The following is a 20,239-nucleotide window of genomic DNA, read 5'->3' as shown; positions in this document are numbered from 1 at the left end:
TTCTTAATTTTATTGGAAAGAGGTGACATATCTACCTTCAGTGGAAGTTCAGGAGATTTTTTTTTTTTAAGCCAGCCCTAGTCAGACAAAACCAATGAGAAACCTAAGTTGGCCGTTTTGGTGTCGCTGCAGGAAATACTTTTTTTTCCTTTCTTTTTGATAGGCAAGGAAAAGAACACAGAACATGAATCTCTCTGATGCAGTTACAGAGCTGAAATGATACTAAACAAATGCACTGCCTCAGTATTTTTTTTGTGTTTTTTTAAAGGGGGTTTCTATAAACAATTATTTTTATAAAGCACACTTTAGTTTACAATCTTTCATTATAACTGTTATAAATTTTTTTTTTAAACAACCCAAAATGCGTTCCATATAAAGAAATGGCAAGTTATTTAGCTATCAAGATTTTACATGTAGTTTTCTTATAATTTTTGTACAATTGCATAGACGTGTAAAACTTGCCATTGTTAACAAAACAGTAACAGACTTAGGAAACTACTGAAATCTACAGTATAGTACCACTACCCTTCACAAAAATATAGATTTTTTTTTTTCTTGTAAACTCTTACAGTCTAATCCTCTTTGTAGTATGAATATTATAAAAACCATGCGGGACGCCTGAAGTTGTAAAACACATCTTGCTATTCTAACACCTTGTCGTCGGTCATCACTGTCACTAAGGTTTCCATCGCTCTTCCCAAGTCGTCTGCCATGTGGAAAAGGCTCCCTACATTGTGGCCTGAAAAAGAAAGCCAAAGAAGAGGCAATTAAATGAAGAAGACGCAGCAGCAGATTGGTAGGAACATTTTCTAGAAAAGGCCGAGCACAAATCCATCACTCTCCAGGTACCGCTTGCTGCCATCCCCAACGGAGTACACCGCAGAGTACTCTTTCCAAAGGTCTCCTGGATCAGTATAATACATCGTCGTTAGCAAAAGTTGCCAGTTTTGCAGAACGCTTAAGAGTGATACTGGCTTGAATGGCTGGGCTAAGCTATGTCGACAATAAGCCCGGATGTCTGCGTTCCAAAAACCCCCTCGTAGCGATGAAGCTGAATCATTACGAATGTTGACCCAAAAGCAACGATTAAATCCACTGACATCACAGAAAAGTTTCCAGCTGGTGCTGCAAGTGTTTGACCATTCAACGCTCTATCAAGGAGAAAAACACAAACAAACAGATCAGCAGTAATTAACTAAATCATTAAACCCAAGAGGTCCCAGCAGGATACCTGCACGGATAGCTAAAATGATGACCAAACTAAACCACTGCGGTTTTCCAGTTGTTTTTGAAATATCATCTGCTTTTCAGAGAGCAGTCCAGCAGAAACAAAGACGCCACAATTATCAAGTAACTACTATACAGCGGTTCATTTGCACTTTTTTCCTCACTCATAACCACTGTGAAGTCCTAAGATGGTATAACCACAACACGTGGACCTCCTACATGGCAGTGATGAATAAACGCAGGGTTCAGTGCTGGAGATGAAATATGAAACTTCTCACATTCATTTTACCACCACTGCAAATGGAAAGGAAAGGTAGCAATGCTGATCAGCAGTAAGAAATGGCTCCAACACAAGTACAGACTAAGCAGACTTGAAGGTAGGGAGATTAAATTGCCAAAAGTTGCCGTTTTAGGCCCTTGGCATACTCTGTCTGATCTCCAGCTGCTGTTCAGGAGAGTGTGGGTCTCCTGCAAGTCCCATGTGTCAGATTTGCAGCCCTCTATGACTGTCTGAAATACCCTCTGGCATCTCAAATGACAGAGGCATCAGATTTTAAACAGCTGAATCCCATCTGGAGTCTCCCTCCTGGAAAAATACGACTGAAGAGGGAATATAGCAGAGATCTAGGCACCCTACACAAGATGAACATCCAAACGAGGACTAAGTGTTCAAGATTTCTTGCGAGGACATGGAGGAATGAGCAGACAGAAGGTTTTAAAACAAGCAGAAGGAAATTATACTCCACACAGCACATAATTGTGTTACTGAACGTATCGCCACAGGCTGATGTTGAGGCCAAACACATAAATGAGTTAAAAAAGAAGTTAGAAAATAATCACTGAAGAGAGATTTATTGAGATGCAAAGAAGTGCATGTGACCTCCAACTCAGGAAGTCCCCAAGCTGCAGAGTGCTAGCAACTGAAATAATGTAACAGGGGGAGCATTACTCAATAAAACTATTTGTTCCTATGGCCTGAGGGGTTTGATTTACTCCCTGACAGTACTTGCGATAGAATATCTGTCTGGAAAAACACGGGAGGTGCGATGCCATCTGCTCACAACCCTGCTTCCCAGGAGCCTGGATGCTGAGTCCTCGTCATGGTCCTTGAAGAAGGAGCACCCAAATGAAGAAAGGACATGACCAGGCTATCCGGGATACGCCTGACTGTTATCATTGCCCACATACATGGTGGAAGTCTCTCCTGATGCAACTGTCTTCTCTAACAACAGGAATAAACCCTCCCTCTGCGGAAAATCAAACTCACCATCCTCTTCCAAATGTTCAAATATTATGGTAGTCATGCACTGCTGACACTTCTACAGTACATAGGAGCTTGGTGTGACATTAGTTAATATTGATCAGCCTTTATGGAATAGAAAAAAATTACCTGCGAAATATCCAGAGAAGTTTGTCTCTTCTGGAGAACTACTACCACCTTTTACATTCAAATACTTGTTTTTAAAGTAGTTTGGTTTTTTTGTTTTTTTTTTTTTAAAGTAGCATTCATTACACAAAACTATGCTGTATCTAAGTGACAGCTACTCAACAAGATGCCTGTTCAATAGCGAGCTGTGCTGTGCGTGGCACAGTTTGCCAAGTATCAATATAAAGAAACACTAGGTTCGAATCTGGTGACATTTTGCTAATTGCACTAACGCACTGAGAAACAGATGCATCAAACAGCAATTTCATCCATAGATCATTAATGTATAGCCATCCTATTCATCATCCTAAGCAAAAACTTGTAATTTGCTCATCAGCAAGTCAAGTAACAGCTTACGAAAAATTCCTGCCAAGCTTTGGCTAAAACGTGGTTTACTTTAATGTATGCTACCACATTTATCTTAGGTGTCAAGGATAATCTCTCTTACTGGCACCACGCAGGCTGAGATCAATCCAGCAAATTACACCATAGAAAGTGAACATTTGACGAAGTCATATGAAAGCAAGAGCGTATTTCAGATGGGAGATGCTTGCATAAACAGAAAGGTAACTGCCACTGGTTCACCCTACTCACCACAAACTCTGACGTGCTCAGGTACATTTGCAGCACATGCTATTAAGGCTTTATCGGAATAACCCTGGCATAACCAGAGCGAGCTTCAGCATCCCCACAAACATCCTGACCATGCAAACTAATTTAAAGAAATCTCTAAATGCTCTTTTTCCTCTTCACCTGCAGCATCCTACAGACACGAGACAGGACGGTGGCAAGAGTTGTAACTGGGTAGTCACGCGTGAGAGGCACCGCTGCCTGTGGGATCACGGGCTCTTGTTCAGATTTGTTGAGGTCTGTTGTTTCTAGAAACAATGATGGGACTGCAGAGCTCTTCAGGGACTCCAACACCACTCATTCCCAGCTCGGGAAGAGTGATCACCCTTTTGTGGACTTGGAACAACGCAAACTGCTAAACCCCATCTTTAGAAAAAAATCAGTATTTGTTAATAATATTTTGTTCTGTCAGATACAGAGCTATAAAGGTAAAGGCAAGCTGGTTTTATTGAAAGAGTCTGAGTCTCGAAAGAATAACTTCAACCAAAAATATAGAAAAAAAAGTCTTTCAGAAGTATGCCACAGTAGGTACAAACAGCTAAACTGTTAAAGGCAACTAAATCATGGGCCAAGAAGACCTTCTGCATCCAGGGATCCCTAGGTACCCTTTTAATGCATAACAATTACAGGCATGTCTGCTAGAATTTTTTTCTTTTCTCTGTTAATTGCGGCCATATTTTTGAAATAATCATGCTTCGAATCTGACCGACCTCCACAAAAGCTGCACAGAGGCAGGCTGGTGTGAATAAGGAGATATGACTCCCTCTCCCCCACGCCATCCACGCTCCCTCCCTAGCACAGGTCTTAATTTCCTCTGCAGAAAAGCTGAACAATCACGTGTCTCCTCCTGAGCCATTTGAGCTTACAGCTCAGAGCATGACCGTAAACAACTGCTGATTGCAGTTTATGTTAATAGCTGGACTGTAAAGCGCAACAGCTTGGGGACCGCAGTCTCTGGGTCGGTCATGGGATGGGAGGACGGGCCAGAAGAATGGGCCATATAGTTGTGCTCCAGCCACTCAACTGGCGAGCTCTCAGCTGGGAGACACGGCACTGCCAGCAGGTTTTCTGCCTCTTTTGCAGATGGGAGTAACAGCTAGGTCAATCGAGACTGCAAATAGTTGAGAACAACATATGCAATGATTTCCTGGTACTGTATGTGCAATGAATGCAACCTCTTCTATAACGCCTGTTACCCAAATAAGAGCTCAAATCCACTGTTTCTATATAGCTCTGCTGCTTCTGTCGAACACTGCTTACTTGCCCTCTCTAAGACTGAAATGTACGACACTGTTATTTTTAATTAAGAAGCAAATCAGAAAAATACTGTCCTAAAAGCACTTAGAAAAATATAAATCATAGCTTTTCACTCATTATTATTCATATTTTAAAGTAATGCAATCAAAGAAGGCGTTAATTCCATTCTTCCTTTTTTTTTTTTTAAAACATTAAAGCCGAAAAAGTTTTCTCCATGCTTGCAGCCCTGAAAGGTTGAAAGAAGCTACTGTGCAAGAAAAAAACTAGCACACGCTTTGAAATGCAGCAATAAAGCTCAAAATGGACATGGATGGTACTAAATGAGACTTATAAAATGGAGGGAATATTAACACAGGTGCATTTGCTTTGAAAGCAGAAGACACCTATTTCTGCAGACACTAACGACATCACTTCTGGTCACCCGCAGAACAATGTGTTTCACATCTGCTGAATTTGCTTTAGAGGCTCCACTGGAATGAAGGCCCTTGGGCCAGGGCGCAGTAACTGAGTATCAATCTTACGCTACAGCTTGTCAAGAGAAATAAACGTGGAGCTTTCAGACTCCAAAGAGTGGACAGAAAGTAAATTAAGAACCCCAAACACAATGCAGTGCCTCTTGCAGCAGCACAGATTTCTAACCCTTCCCTGACAAAAGAAAAATCCTTCCTGTTGGTGGCTTGGATTTTGATACCCTTATTCATATCGAGTAACACCAAGAAATCCATGGGATTACACACAAAGACATACCTAATGTGAGTGCTGGGATCACAACCTGGCTGGGTGGGTTTAAAACCGCACGATCCGCCTTTGCGCAAATGGATTCACACATAAAGCAGAAGCTGCTCCGTTCCTCAGCTCACACCCTTCAGGAGCAGGCGGAGAGCTGTGGTTTATATTGAGCTCCGCAAGTTACCAAGCCCCCTCTGGAACTGCCAGCGAACACAACTACAACTGGAGAGAGGTGAACGATGCATTGATGAAGTCAACTTTTTAGGGTTAAGCTGCTGGAATTTGATCAGGTAAAACATGCCTAGTTTTCCAATTTTATTTTTTTTTTATTAATGGTATCAAATATGCCCTCAGCAGCAGAAGCTTTTTCTGAATAATATGCATAAATATGAATGAGAACAGCGGAAATCAACAACCTGTTCTGTGGAATTGGAGAACAATTCTCAGACCGTATGGGCTGACAGCATGCAGGGCTGAACATGAAATAATTTCCATAAAATTTCTGGACTGGCACAATCTGTTGATGACATCCCGAGTACCCTTTTTTGATCCACATGAGAGGACCTGCCATTTGAGGACAGACTTAACCTGCACTGAGGATCTTACTCCTCGAAGTAGCTGGACCTGTGCCACCTCCTGCAGCCAAAGCAGAGAATCACTCTCTTACAAAGCATCGCATTAGAACAAATCCTGGCTTAGCCAGGGCAGTGTGCCAGTGACTGGGGGTTCACAACAGCTCTGCTAAAAACCCCAGCGCGGTGTGTTTCCATAAGCCCCCCTCTCCACACCAGCAGATGTTTGCAAAACGGGTTACCCTTCAATTCCTGCCTCATCCACACCAAATATCAGCTGTGCGGGAAAGGTCATGTCACAGCTGCTTGCAATTGCACTCAGGCAGTCTCTGAATATTTTATCTTTAACAATAGTTTTTGCTAGGAATTCATCTTCCAAATATTGTATCTGGTTGGCAAATGAAGAGCAGCTTCACAGAGGAAAAATCAAGGCTCTCTGGAAAGACTTTCAAAGGTGCTACGACAACACAGTGCAAAATGTTTTCCTCCATTAACAAGCAGTGATGTTCAAATTCTAAAATTTATTTTGCATCAAACGAACCACGACCGAAGTGCACAGCGAAAACCATTGCCCGTTTGCATTGCTGAACACAACGCTGTGGAGCTGGTGAATGTTAGTAGCATCCTTCATTCTGCAATAGTACATCAGGAACAACAGTGTATCAGGAAATTAAAACACCTGAATCTCTTGTACCTCTCAACTCTCATAGTTCTAAAGAAAAAGAAAAAAACTATTTAATAACTGGGGATGATGGTCGATATATTGGCACATAAATGTCAATACAGTTGTGAGTATGTAAGCCAAACAGTGAGAGCCATGGGTCTCCCCGTTGTGCTTACACACGAGAGCAACAGAACGTAAGTCAATGACTGCAGCATACTTGGTGACCACATTTCTCATGCAGACGCTTGATTTCAATGTTTTATTTTCTCCTCCCCGTTCCTGAGTTTCCACCTCAGGGAGGATGTAAGGAAACGCACATCCCTGAGCTGACACCGTCTCCACTGAAAGTTGAGAGGTACGCTACCGTCAGAGCACACGCGGGGAACGCGCTCAGCAACATCAAACAAAACCCAAAGACGTGAAACAAAACCGCCCCCCGCCCTTCGCCAAACCCAAGCAAACCCGTGCTGTCGTCACACGCATGCTGGGCACAGAAAGCAAGCTGTGACACACAGAAGCCATCGCAGTGAGCCTGCATCTCACTAACCTCTCTCACTGGCTTTCCAGGGGCATTTCTTCCTTTAGGAACAGAGAGAGGAAGTGGAAGAAACATCAGAAAAGAAAGGGAAAAAACCAAACATGAACACATATTTTATACTGTAAGAGCCACTTCAATTTCCATTTAAGAATTTAATATAAAATAACTGCATTTCTCCTGTAAACAAAGACTGAAAGCGCACTGAAATCTACTGATGATTCTGAGCTGATTTATTCAAGAACAGTTCTGTAATCTGGAGCTTGGTTTCAACCTAGCAAAAACACTTGCGAAAACTACTAAAATCAACTTACAGGCCTTTCACTTGAGGACGAGGATGGCAGAGAAGATCTGAATTCACTTTCTCAGCATCCAAATTTCCTCAATTTGAGTACTTCTACTCATCCATATTAATGGTAAAATCGTATTTACCCAACGTCAAATTAATTCATCCAGACACTTTACATTTTATTATGGCCTACAAACATACACACAGGTATACATTCATATATACACGTACATGTACACACACGCACACACACAAACATTTTACACCGAGAGCTGTACACTGGAAAATAACATGCTCCATTCAAGAGAAATACATTCCAAAAGACATTTCCAATAAGCTGATGTGCAAGCATGGTAAAACTGAGGGGGTAGAGGGAAAGCGAGGAAAAAAAAAATCAAGTAAAAGGGGAAAAAAGGGAAAGTATCTCATGACTTTCAAGTTGTACTGCCAAAACAGAGGATTCATTAATGGGTTTAGCTGAAAAGATGTTGCTGACGAGCCTTCACGGAAGTCATACTTTGATCATACTGATTCTCCTCAGACACTTATCATAGCATACTTGTTTTGAAAAAAGGAAAGCCAGATGTCAGTCAACGGCATAAACACTTCCCCCTCACCTTCCTTTCGCACAGTGGGTGACAATAAGATGCTTGCTGCCTCCAGAAGCAGCGTCCCACTGTCACCGGTACACTACAGCAAGCACCAGTATGGCCAGACTTCATAGCCTTAGGTGAGAAAGCCACTGTGGTAGACGCTGTTCAGGAAAGAGGATGATCTTTGCCTCACAGCTGTTATAAATGATGTAATGGTAAACGACATATGGGACAATGGGCAGAGAGACAGATATATACAGGAGAACACACCAGTCAGCATAACAGTAACCTAATTGCTGCCCAGCTTTTTTTCTAGGTAAGGCAGCCTGCAGGAGAAGGGAAGGAAGACAACGGCTTTGCAGGTATTTTACAAGGAGCAGAAGAAGGGTCAGCAACAGAGCAAAGCTGAGCGGAGGTGGTAAAGGAGAGAGGCAGAGGGTGGAGGCACTGAATGGCATCGCCCACCACCACAGCTCAGAGCCACCACTCCACTGCAAACTCCAGGCAACAGAAAGGGCCACAGCAAACTCTGAAGGGCCTGGACAGCAAAAGTTACAATTTACACAACAGAGGAAGTTTTACTCCCTTCCTTTCCCTCTCTTCCTCCTCCCCAGTAGCATACTTGCTACTAGAAATAATAATAATAGGTTTGAAGTCCTGCTCTGTGCGTGGGTTTTTATTCCGCTCCCAAGGGCAGCCTCGACTCAGGTCATGTCTATACCGCACACACTGGTGGTGCACGGGGTACCAGAGTGAGCCCGACGGCTGGGAGAGGTGTAGCTTCAATTCTGAGGACTTCACCTTGCAGGCCTGCCTAGCTCTCTAGGACTTCCATGAGCAACTACGCAGCCTGTGACTCCTCTGGCGCTTTTATCAGGAGCTGTGAATTCCCTAAAAAATGCCTCCCAGGAGGGAAGATGAGAACCTCTCACCAATATAAATCATGTAACAGAAAATCTTTGAAAATGAAGATATAAAACCCATCGCATGCTTGGGTCTTCTTCTGAGGAAGAGCCCCAAGGTTTAGGTGAGTAGGTGGTCTACCTAAGGCCTCCAGAAGCTGCACCGTGGTACATTTGGGTGTGTGAGAGTCCTGGGGCATGAACAAGATCCAGCAGAAGACAGTTTAGCTTTGGTCAAGAGCAGAGAAGGAACTGTCTACACGCAAAATACTGGATCCTTTTGAAAGTCTTACAAAATGCCTACCTATCTGCACAAGCACCTCAAATTGCAGCTACAGAGTGTCTAATTTAAATATCTACATGAGACAGTCTGGATTCTGCTTGAAAAGGAATGTATTTAAAGGTAACTGGGATAGATGTGCGCCCCACAAAACATCTGGTGAGGAAATTCTGTGGTGAGTAATCAGCCTGAGAATTTGTTAAATGCAACAAACAGTAGCGCTACTACAGTAACGGCTAATTTCTTTTGGAGGAAGATTAAAAAGGGTTTAATGGATTTTACGTTATTTTCTTCTTTGCATATGAATGAATGTGTGTCTCTGAGTTTTAAGGGAAGGAGTAGGGTTCAGCACAAATTGCAGAGAAAGAAGATTGTCTGTATTGCCGCAGTTCTGAAAAGTTGTATTCTATAAGGCATCAAAATACTGATACACAATCCATGGGTACCTAATTATCTATTATTCCTGCTCAGATCAAGATTTCCTGCTCTTACAAAATAGAGGAGTGAGTCTTTCTTTTTCTTTTGTTTTGGAAATCTACATGACTTTGTATCACAGGTAAAGGTACACAGAGAGTGATCAGATCAAACCTGAAAGCAGAGGCACTAATAAAAACTTCAAGCATCTATATAGATTCAGATCAAAGCAGAGAGCACAAAGCATCTACTTACTGCACCGCCCCTCTCACTGAACTCAGGAGAGGGATGGGCTGCAGAGGAGAGAGATCTGGATCTGCAAACAGTCTTTTTTCTTAAAAAAAGTTCCTTGAAGTTTTGTTAAATTCATTACTGTATTCTCAGTTTACACCAGGACTGGGCATTATAAATCACAAAAGATTTAGTCCTCTCTATCACTATTCCAGCAGAAACCTGCAGAGAAGCTCACCCACTTCAGTACTGTTGTGCCACAGGGGAGTGATAAGGGATCTCAGTCACTGGGGCTCACTGAAGCGGGATGTAGGACCATAGCACAGAGAAAGGGATACAGGCCAGAAGAGACCAGGGTAGCTCAACTGGAAGAGTATTTCCAGAATACCCCACAGTACAATAACTCCAAGGCACTCTCCCACTGATTCAGTAAAGTGTGCTGTCAGTATAAGAGAAACTACATTATTTTCAGTGCTGAAAGTCACGAGTTCCATTTAGGAAGTTAGTCCCATGCACGACAGAGCCTGGTTGATGCAAGATGAGAGGGCAGAACGTGTTTGGTGTGTTTTTATGTGACTGAGATAAAAATAAAACTTGTATAACACGGTGCTATTCTTAGCGACATTTGTTTATTGCTGTGGGGTCTTGTAATTTCACTGCACAAGACAACATCTGTATTAAGCAATATGATGTGAAGTAGTAACAGTGGGTACCGATCCCTCTCCCAATGTTTCCATGTGATGTCACAGCCTCTTAGCTCTTTTAAGCCGTCTTGGTCTCACTCCTAATCATTTCTCGGCTCCCTCTTTCTCAGCATCCACCAGGAAGGGCTCTGCACTGAAAGCCTGGGAAGCTCTCTCACCAACTTCAGTTAGCTCAAGAATTTCTGCCCCTAAATTAATCTCTGAGCTTCATTCATGGAGAGCATTTGCCACAAAACCATCACTGCAAAACACAGTCTGGTCCACCGTGAGAACCACCTGAAGAGGTGCAACTTGTTTCTCCTCTGTGCTGTAAAAGAGATGAATTTGGCTTTAAAAATACTGGCCTGCCAATCTTACTTTCTTAACTGTGAACCGATTCCCTGCAGATTTAGTAGCTTGGGCACAAATACAGCGTGAAAATGTTTTCCTCTGTGGCCCATTATCAAGCAGGGTCAAATAAACCACTGAGGTGGTATTTAATGGTAGATTTCCACTAAATGGAAGACCTCTGGCTTTGACATCTGTTTTGAGTTAGCACAGCAGCTGTTTGAAGCAGCTGCAGCAGTTGTGAATTTGCTGGGAGCAGCAAAGTAAGAGAGGAACGAACGGGAAACCTTGTAGAATAAAAGGAAAGAAAAATTCCGGAAGGACAGCAATCATCAGGTATTCAGCAGAATTTCCCTTTCCAGAAATGAAACAGCTTTCAGCACCAACAGTCAACTGTGCAAGGAGCACGGAGGTACTCTGCTACGTAGGAAATGCCAAGAACTGCCAAAAGGTTAAACTGAAGAAACAGAAAAATCTTATGAAAGGTATATAGGAACATAAGTTACTGCATCTGAGATCTGCTTATGAAGGTCTACGACATGATTTGTTTAATGCATGCTTCTCTAAAATACATTCAAAATGATGCTAAGAAGCCTCAATGTCCTTTTAAAAACAACTATATGCAGCAAAAGCTTGGAAAATGTCATAATCAAAATGAATTTATCTCCAGGTGAGAGACAATTAATTACTAACTACAACATTTTACTGTTTTGTTTCAGAAGTCCAAAATAAGATCTACTACTTGCTTTAAAAAACTATTTCCCAACCTGAGCAAATCTTACTCTTCAGATGCTTTCAATGATATTTAGACTAAATATATAGCTTTTAAGTTGTATCCTGTGATCTTCAACTATACATCTGTCCATCCAAGGAGAGAAATTCAGTCCTCTTCTCTCTTCACTATTTATTCAGCTCTGAACTTTTCTCATGAACCAAAGCCTTCAGGGTCCAGTTTGCTCTTGTCATATTGTTCTGCACTCCTCCAATTTATTGCTATCCCAATGGCAACAGGATACTTACGATTATATCCCTGATTCAAAAGGAGTATCACTCCCAAAGCTGTGACTTGCTGGAGCTGGACATTTAGCTTGAAATATAACATGCTTATTTTTACAGGCCACAAAGGAAACCCACATTTAATGACCTGCCAGTAACTTCCCAGGTCTTTTAATACAACCCTACATTTCCTCAACTGATGCCATGTAAAAATTTCAGGTTAATTGTATGGATGTTCTTCCTTTCCTAGACTTCATTTTGTTATTCTTGTTTTCAGTCTAGGTAGATTTTGATGAGTGCCCTGTGCCCCTTGCAGCTCTTCTGAAATGGCATGGTCTATGAATGTCATAGCAGACTACTTCTTCTACAGTGTTAGTATGGAAATAAACAATGCTACTTCTAATACTGGTCAATCTTGGGCATTTAATCCATCTTCCTTCTAGTTTTAATTCCTAGAGATTGTATGCATCATGTGGTGCCACTTTACCCAAGCAGTTTCAATTCACCTTTCAAATCATGTTTCATAAGCTCCTGTATCACAACACACTTCTGAATTCCAGACTGGGATGACAGAGTTTCTTGCTTCTGACAATTTTTTCATTCTACTTGGTAAGAATTAATGTAAGAAAATGTATTCTTTACAGAGCTGTGCTTGTTGCTTGTTTGGGCATATTGTTCTGTTCCCTGAATACCTACAAATACCTTGAGATTCGATGCAACTTCTAATGCAAAGAAATGAAATATTACTTCCACCACGTCTGAATCTTTACACTATGCCCTCTTCTCAGGCTGCTTTGCCAAACTGCTTTCACTTTTCACAATTACACTTTGATTTTTTGTTACAGATTGGAAACCCGAGATACAAATTTGCACCTCTCAACAGCAAAATGGCCCCTGATTCAGTCGTTTGTTGAAACCAACCAGCCCTGCTTCCTTTTCTCCTTCTTGCAGTCTTGTAAATCCCTGACATTGTGGAATCTGACTGATCACGGCATCCTTCATCTCACAATGAGTGTCTACGTGAGGCTGTAGCAAATTAGCTGTTGATGTAAGCTTTTTTTATGTGTTATCAGTTGAATATTATTTAATCGTAAAAATGGGAGTAGAAGAAAGCACCAATAACTGAAGTTTGCATGAGATCTCAGCAAAATTTATGGCGTCGGTAGCCTTCTATGTCAACCAGTGAATGGAAATCCATTTGCACTGGTTGTAGGACAAACCATATATTTCTCACAGAGGGCCTGACCCTTCCTATTCCTCAACTAAAAGCAATTACACAAACCTGGCATTCGTGCACATGCATCAAAACATACCACAAAGAGCAGAGAAACCTAACAGAGGTCCTAATTTCTTTAGCCAAAACCTGGTACAATTCTCCAAAAAGTGAATGACTTTTTCTCCCAGATGGACTAGTATTTTTATGCAGCCAAAGAGAGAGGAAGAGGCAGATTCTGGCTCAGCCTGACAGCGCTTTGGTCAGGTCCAGATGAAAAGTGCTGTGGGAAGCTCAACTCTGCCTGATGGCCTCTGCCTGCTCCTGGCTGCTGCTCCAGAAGCTCCTCTCATGGCTCGGCTGAGGAGGACAAAAGACACATGTCAAATGAAGACTGTGCCTCCTCCTTGCTTGCAGCCTTCCACGCAGCTAGAGAATATTTTTGTCTTCTGTGGCTGCTAGACAGGCAGTATATAAAGTACATAAGCTGCAATGTCTTTGAAGGATGCTTGTGATCACATACTGCACTTTTAATATAGTTACCAAATACAGAAACAAAATAAGGGAATACATTCTCTGTATTTAAATTATCACATTTTGCATCAGCAGAACGCAAATGGGAAGTTACAGCTTGCGGAATTAAGATATTATCTGATGTTACAAATTTCAAATCTTTTTTTTTCCCCCACTAAACTTCATATTCCGTTGGCTTGACTTACAAAACTTTGTATCTTTCACTAATAAAATAAAATTAAACACTTTTTCTATTCTCATTCAGTAGGGAGAGATATCTAATAGACTGATCTCTACCTATTTATACACAGGAAATGAACCACTGTACTTCAAATACTTCATTAATGATTGTTTCATAAATTGCTCCTGTTTCACTTAAAACTAAGCTTATTTTTAAAAATAAACACTGTTTGTCAGTGTCATCAGCTATGATTACAAATTAGATACCACAGAGAAAGGTGAACGTTTTAACACATGGCTATCTGCATCTAGACACATACGATTATGTAAGATCTCCTAAATACAACGTATTTACACAAATGATAGTTACTAATACGAAAGCACTGTCTATTGGACCCTTGTGTACACAGCAACTTTAAAAATAAGGCCATTTTTATCTACATACCAACATTCGGAAGATTTTTCATCTGTTGTCTCTGAGAATGAATACCTACGTAAAATGAGGGCTGGACATAGGACTTTTTTCATATAATGTTGAGGTGGAGATGTAGTTAACAATATACTGTATTAGATTTTCTTCAGTAATGTTTTTCTAAACAATTTGATGTTTTGATCTACAGCATGAGATCTTACACAGTTTATACTGCTTTCTCCTTTTCCATTGCTCACAGATAATGCCTGGTGAAAGCTGAGCTTGGTTTGAACTCCAAGGATGGAGAAAACTTGACTTCACTGAAAGTCTAGCGTGATGGCTAAGGCATTTATCTGCTAAAGAACCACCTCTGGGTGCTGTGTGAAGCCTGTGCAAGCGGTCCTGGGGTAAACCTACGCCCCTGATGAAACCCACTTAACAGGCTGTCAGTGGACACTGAGACTTTCTTCTGCCAAGAAGTTTAAGTCTGAGCCTTCTTTCCCAGCAACAGGTAATATCCCAAACTTCCTATCCCCGGCTAGGAATCTAAGCCATTTTTCCTGGCAGCAGAGGATTTTCTCTGGGTCCAGAAAAGACCTTTCTTAGATGAATACAGGCTGAACAAATAAAACCCAGTAATACAAATGCTTATCTTTAGCAAACAACAGGAATGAGCAAAATAGAAACACTGAAAGAAATGCCGTGGCTGTAGGCGCAAGTGCAGCCCACGCTGCACAAACAAGCAGCCCACTTGTTTTCCCTCCATCACTCTGGACCCAAGTGCTACAAGGTTGAGAAGTTTGACTCAGAACTTTAGTATTATTTTGAAACAGATTTTTCTTGGAGAAAGGTAAGAACAGAGGAAAAATGTCCTAAGATATGTATTAAAAATAAATCAGCAAGGGGACTGACTGAAAAGGAGAGAAGCTGTGAGAAAAGGAACATGGCAAAATGGAAGAGAAGAAAATGCTCAGGAAAAAAGAGTCTCAGATGGACATTGTTTCATCCACGTATCTAGCAAGGGCTACCTGTGGAGGTAGCTTAAGGTAAAGGAGGAGCAGGCTCCTTCTCCACTTTAAATAAGACAAGTTTCCTTACAGCTATTGTTAAAATGAAAACAAAGAGCAGCAAAAAACCTGAAACCAAAACACAACCCCCTGAAAACATCAAGGAACAGCAAGTACTTTTATCTTCTTCCCTCTCATCTGCCGCAGGCAGCAGCACTCACCTCTGGAACTGGGGAAGGAGTTGTTTAGCTGCTCCATCACTTCCTCCAGACCTGTGCTTGAGTCCTGAGGAGGGCTGAGCAGCTCATCCTCGCCTGGAAAGCAAATCCACACCACTGCATGACAGCCACTACAAAACCATTTGCTAACGGCTCGCTACGCCTTACATCTTTGATGAAGCTAAGGTTGTTCACTTAAACACATTTTCTGCTTAACATACAATCAAAATTTTAAAGGTGGATTTTGTTGACTATTATGTTTCCCATTTTTTCAATGACCTAAATGAAATTAAACAATGAATTTAAAAAAATTAACACTGACTTTAATTCGTAAAAAGGGATTTAAGAAATAATCTACTTAGGTAAAAGAAGTGGGGTAAAATGCCTTTTAGGAACGTTTAGTTCTATACATGACATTCGTCCTTTCAGCTTCTCCTACTCCATTAATAGCAAAAGAAATTGCTGTTGTAAGTGCTGCTATTGAGCAGCTTTCTAATAGTGCTGGATTCATGTTAGCACTGCTTTGCCTAGCTGCGTAAATCAGCAGAAACCCGGATTCTCATCTGCATCAGTATTAATATTTCTGACAGTTTAATTGCATCAGATTGGCGCTCCAAGAACATTCAATTGTACAGTAAAAGGGTTTAGCAGCAGTTTAATAAAGCGAAATACATTTCTTCCACTGAATAATTTCTATAACCTGATTATAGGGCAGCAGCTTAATGGGAAATTCAATACATTTTATTTTTACTGGGTTTTTTTTTGGTCATGGTTTCAGATAACTAAAATCCATATGTTGATTTTACTGTAGACCCTAGGCTCCAATACAAATAAAGCATCTGAAAAAAGAACACACCGAAAGGATAGACTCTGAGTGAGATTCTTTTTTTTACTAGATTTCTTTTATCCCTAATAAACAAAAAAGCAATTTTGCCTGATGTAATAACCATGAGAGGTACATCCTTATTTTGAAAATGACTTAATGACCCTTTATTTGAACATATCTTGCCCTACTCAACTTCAGTAATAAACTGCCTGATTTTCCGTTCGCATTTACATTCTTCAGAAATTGAGGTGCTCCCTGCTAGTGGAAAGCCTACTAAAAGAGATGCTAAAGGAACACTTCAGGAGTTCATATATTTCCTATTATTGGGCTTAGTGTCGACCTCACCTTAGGGCCAGGATTTTCACAAGAGTTATTACTGACCAAGGGTAATTTTCCCCACTTCAGTACAAGAAGTGGAGTAAAATGTCTGCAAGAAGCACTTAATTCATATAAGCAATGGCCTTCGTATCAGCTCCTTTTATTCCATTAATGGTCTAAAAATATCTGCTGAGACTGCTTGCAGTTTGTTCAGCTTTCGACTGGTGCTGCGTTCACACAAATCAGCTCCCACCGTGAGTTACTTTCGCACCAAGTGCTGTACTGACAGAGGTGCCTGAACAGAAGTAACGTCCTTGCAGCCGCTGCTGGATGTCAAGATGAAAATTCAGAGTGAGATCTTTTCACTTCTACCCAGGCCAAGGACCTTATCAGCATGCCTGCAGAAAGCCACCTGGCCCTAAAGACCGAGAGAAGCGGGCAGTGGTTCTGCTGTCCTGGCCAAGAGCTGAGGACAGGTACTGATATCCAAATGTCCTGGTAAGCGCTGATACAAACTGAACTGTGTTGACTTTCAAGACTGCTGTACCTTTATTTAAAATGCATTATTTTTATTCTTTCTCATTTGGATTGTTTTTCTGAGCGTTGCCTTGTAAATGACAAAAGAAGACATCAGCCAAGCAACTGGACAAAAGCAAAGACACCTTTAGACCTCAGTTATCTCTCTTTACCCAAACCAGACTTCCTCATGCATGTTTCTACAAAAGGCTTGGAGAGCGGAGTGGGTGTCGAATGTTCTGGTGCTACTGGAACAAACGGAAGTTCAGCAACAGCCTCTTGGCTCACATGCCTCAGAGAACCTCCTCTGCTGCTACATTACTGGGAGAGAAAGGCCAAAGATCAAGGCTTACCCATTAGGGCTCTACAAGAAGAAAAGCAGAACCTTTCCACTTGCCCAGGTGTACCTCAGGTTATAAAGCTCTTCCATTTGTAAATTTGGATCTGAGTGGGTTGCTGCTTTTACTAAATGGCTGGACAACACTGCTGGTGGAAAACCTTTTACAGTAATCTCTCTTTGAGAAAGCAGAGAGACAGAGAAGTGCAGTGGGTCTATCTTTAAAGCAAAAAAACCTAAGGCTTCCTTTCAAAAAGTGAAATATATAAAAGATACCACTACATTACCTCATTGCCTGAGAGACCTAGAGATCCTCAGTATTTTCTTGAAAATTATGACTCCCCCATTACTGGGCACATGCTTGCTGCATGGGAGCATTACTCACAAGACCGCTCTGGTTCCCTTCACAATTCAAGAATATTTTAAGTTGTGCTTCAGAAAGCTCTCAGACTAGCAAGCAAAGCTTTCTGGTGCGAAAGGCGACTCGACAAACTGAATTAGTTGCGGTTTGTTAGCTCGGTTAGTAATTCTGTTTATAAGCTCCGCTCCGTGCTGCCAACAGCGTCGCTTTGCTGGGTCTCAACACGACCATACTGGTGACGATTCAACATCTCACTGTCCTTCCACATACTGGCTCAATCAAACAAACAAAAAAACCCCAACTCATGCCTAAACATTTGCTTTAAAAAAGTTTTACCAGTTTATAGGATTATATGCCTGTTAATTAATTAATTCCAGTCTCACAAATTAAATGGAAATAATTTTATATTAAGGCAAACGAAAAGAAGTGCATTACTCTTTTTCCTACTAAAGGGTAAAACATGCAACTACAACACTTTTAATAAAATGGCTGGGAACCACTTTCTTCCTATCTTTTCCTGTGTATTTTAATTAACATATTTTATGTGATGAAATTCACGACATCTCTTCAGAAAGCCAATGCAAATTACTCCACTGATACGTTTTATCTACTCTGTGTATGCCATATATAGAAAAATATTTACTCACTAGTAATACAATTAACGAAAGTCCCAAATGAAATTGCTGTTACCTGTGATTGTACTCTCACTCCTAGGATTTAACTTGAGCATTGCTGAAGGTACAATTTATTGCAAATTTTTTTGTTGCAAGGTGTACAGAACCCATCTTGTTTGACACCAGCACAGGCTGACGTTACATTGCTACGCTTGGGGTGGAAGAAAAAGTCTCCAAACAAGCTGCATCTCCCACCACAATGGCACTCCAGACACAGCAGCATGTCCCCTCCCATTCACTTTCTCACTGTTACCGACTCTTTCACTAACTGCAGTGAAGAGAAAAACTCTCACTTAAGCTTCTCACTCTCCCCTAAAGCCTCTCTTTAATGTACACTAAATAAATTTCTGTGTATGAAGCTGAATATTACCATCAGACTTCAAATATTATCTTGTTGAAGTAATTTAAGCACATTTGCTTATGGATGCTGCAATGGTTGATTGCTTTTTTACTAGCAGAAAATCCTTACTACTTGGTAATAAATACTTATTAATTATATAACAGATAGGAAATTAGGAAAATGCTACAGAGCAGTTACTAAAAGCACCAAAATAATAATTCCAGCCTCTAGCTACAGAATATTATTACTTAGCCTTACTCCACAACTCATATGATGTTCATTATCACATCTGATGTGACATTTAGAAAAGACACTAGATGAGCACTACCTATGAGTGACAGCTCAATCCTACTGATTGAGCCATGACATGTTAAAAACAAGATCACGCCACTTAACATGGAGATGATTACTCATACATTTAATCTCTTAGCCATAATTAATACTATGTACATTTAAATCAGCCATGTCCTGCTTAAAGCGGAACGTCAGTTTGAATAAAAAAGTTAGCTTTTTGGTCATACTTCTTTTCAGAAGTCAAGCCCTGGCTGAGCTTTGTGTTTAATGTCAAAATATCCACACTACTGCGTGCATCTTGATCAACAGCAAAAGCCTGAACCATAATGAAGATGTAAACAGTCAGATGACATCGAAGACCATTGCAAACGTCTACTTTGTTCTCATTTGAACTAAACAGGAGAGCGGAGTATTTTCTGTCTTTAAAGATTTTTTTGTGGGAAAATGGGACTATAACTATTTTTTATGACAACCCGAACTTTGTTATCTTACCCATAGTTTCTGAAGTCTGGCTGCCAACGACACGAAGAAGCATTGGCTGACTGCTGTCTGACCTCTGCAAAGAGGTAGAAGGAGACGATAGTGTTGTACCATTCACCTTGGCATCTGCCTGCGGCTGAAAATTGAAGAAAAAAAGAAGAGATTGTTATTAACAGCTCAGTACAGTTGCATAAATCTTTATATCTCCGTATTTTTTATTTATTCCATGAATACACACAATTTTCTGTTGGTTTTTACGTAAACATATCCATGCAAACAATGGATTTGAATTCTGAACAAAATAAGGAAGGAGACTAAATAAGGACACCGAAACATGATTTCATCTTCTCCCTTGCAATCTGTAGAATAACTTAGTATTTTTCTCTGACTAGCGTCTATGGATATGATTTCTTGATCTGTTGTCATTATTGATAGTTCTTCACATTCTGTTTGGAAAATGGCTCTACAGAGACGCAGAAAGAAGGCCTGAGGACCCACCTGCTCCAGCAGCTGCCTCAGCCTGTGCAGCTGTGACTCCAGCTGTTTGTTGTGATCCTCCAGAATCTGCATCCTGGCCTCCAGGCGGCCCTTGTGCTGGCGCAGCAGCTTGGCTTCTGCAATGAGCTCAGCGTCCCGGGGGCTTTGTGGAGAAACCGGCATCATCTCCGGTGGGGATGGCAGTGGAGATAGTCCTTTGTGGTCATGCTGTTGCTTCAAACGGTCATACTCTGCTTGCAAGTTTCTGTGGAGAAGTAACAAGGAGGTAGAAGCTTT

At 41.1% G+C, this 20,239-nt stretch overlaps 1 protein-coding gene across 6 annotated transcripts in view; it reads right to left on the bottom strand.

Annotated features, from left to right (window-relative positions):
• Window positions 1–604: 604 nt before the first annotated feature.
• The window catches only part of DMD (dystrophin), a 1,192,425-nt gene continuing 1,172,790 nt past the window's right edge, over window positions 605–20,239 (bottom strand). For all 6 annotated transcript variants that reach the window (XM_086608718.1, XM_086608727.1, XM_086608735.1 and 3 more), the window contains 4 exons: window positions 19,964–20,207; window positions 19,478–19,601; window positions 15,323–15,415; window positions 605–739 (listed from right to left, as the gene is read on the bottom strand). In XM_086608718.1, the coding sequence (XP_086464844.1) occupies window positions 642–739; window positions 15,323–15,415; window positions 19,478–19,601; window positions 19,964–20,207 (559 nt within the window). In that variant the 3' untranslated portion in view covers window positions 605–641. The remainder of the gene's footprint in view (window positions 740–15,322; window positions 15,416–19,477; window positions 19,602–19,963; window positions 20,208–20,239) is intronic.

This window comes from Tauraco erythrolophus, chromosome 1 (genome assembly GCF_009769465.1).
Source record: "Tauraco erythrolophus isolate bTauEry1 chromosome 1, bTauEry1.pri, whole genome shotgun sequence".
Classification (NCBI taxonomy): domain Eukaryota; kingdom Metazoa; phylum Chordata; class Aves; order Musophagiformes; family Musophagidae; genus Tauraco; species Tauraco erythrolophus.
The sequence above is the reverse complement of the archived record's forward strand: the minus strand, read 5'-3'. Positions and strand labels throughout refer to the sequence as shown.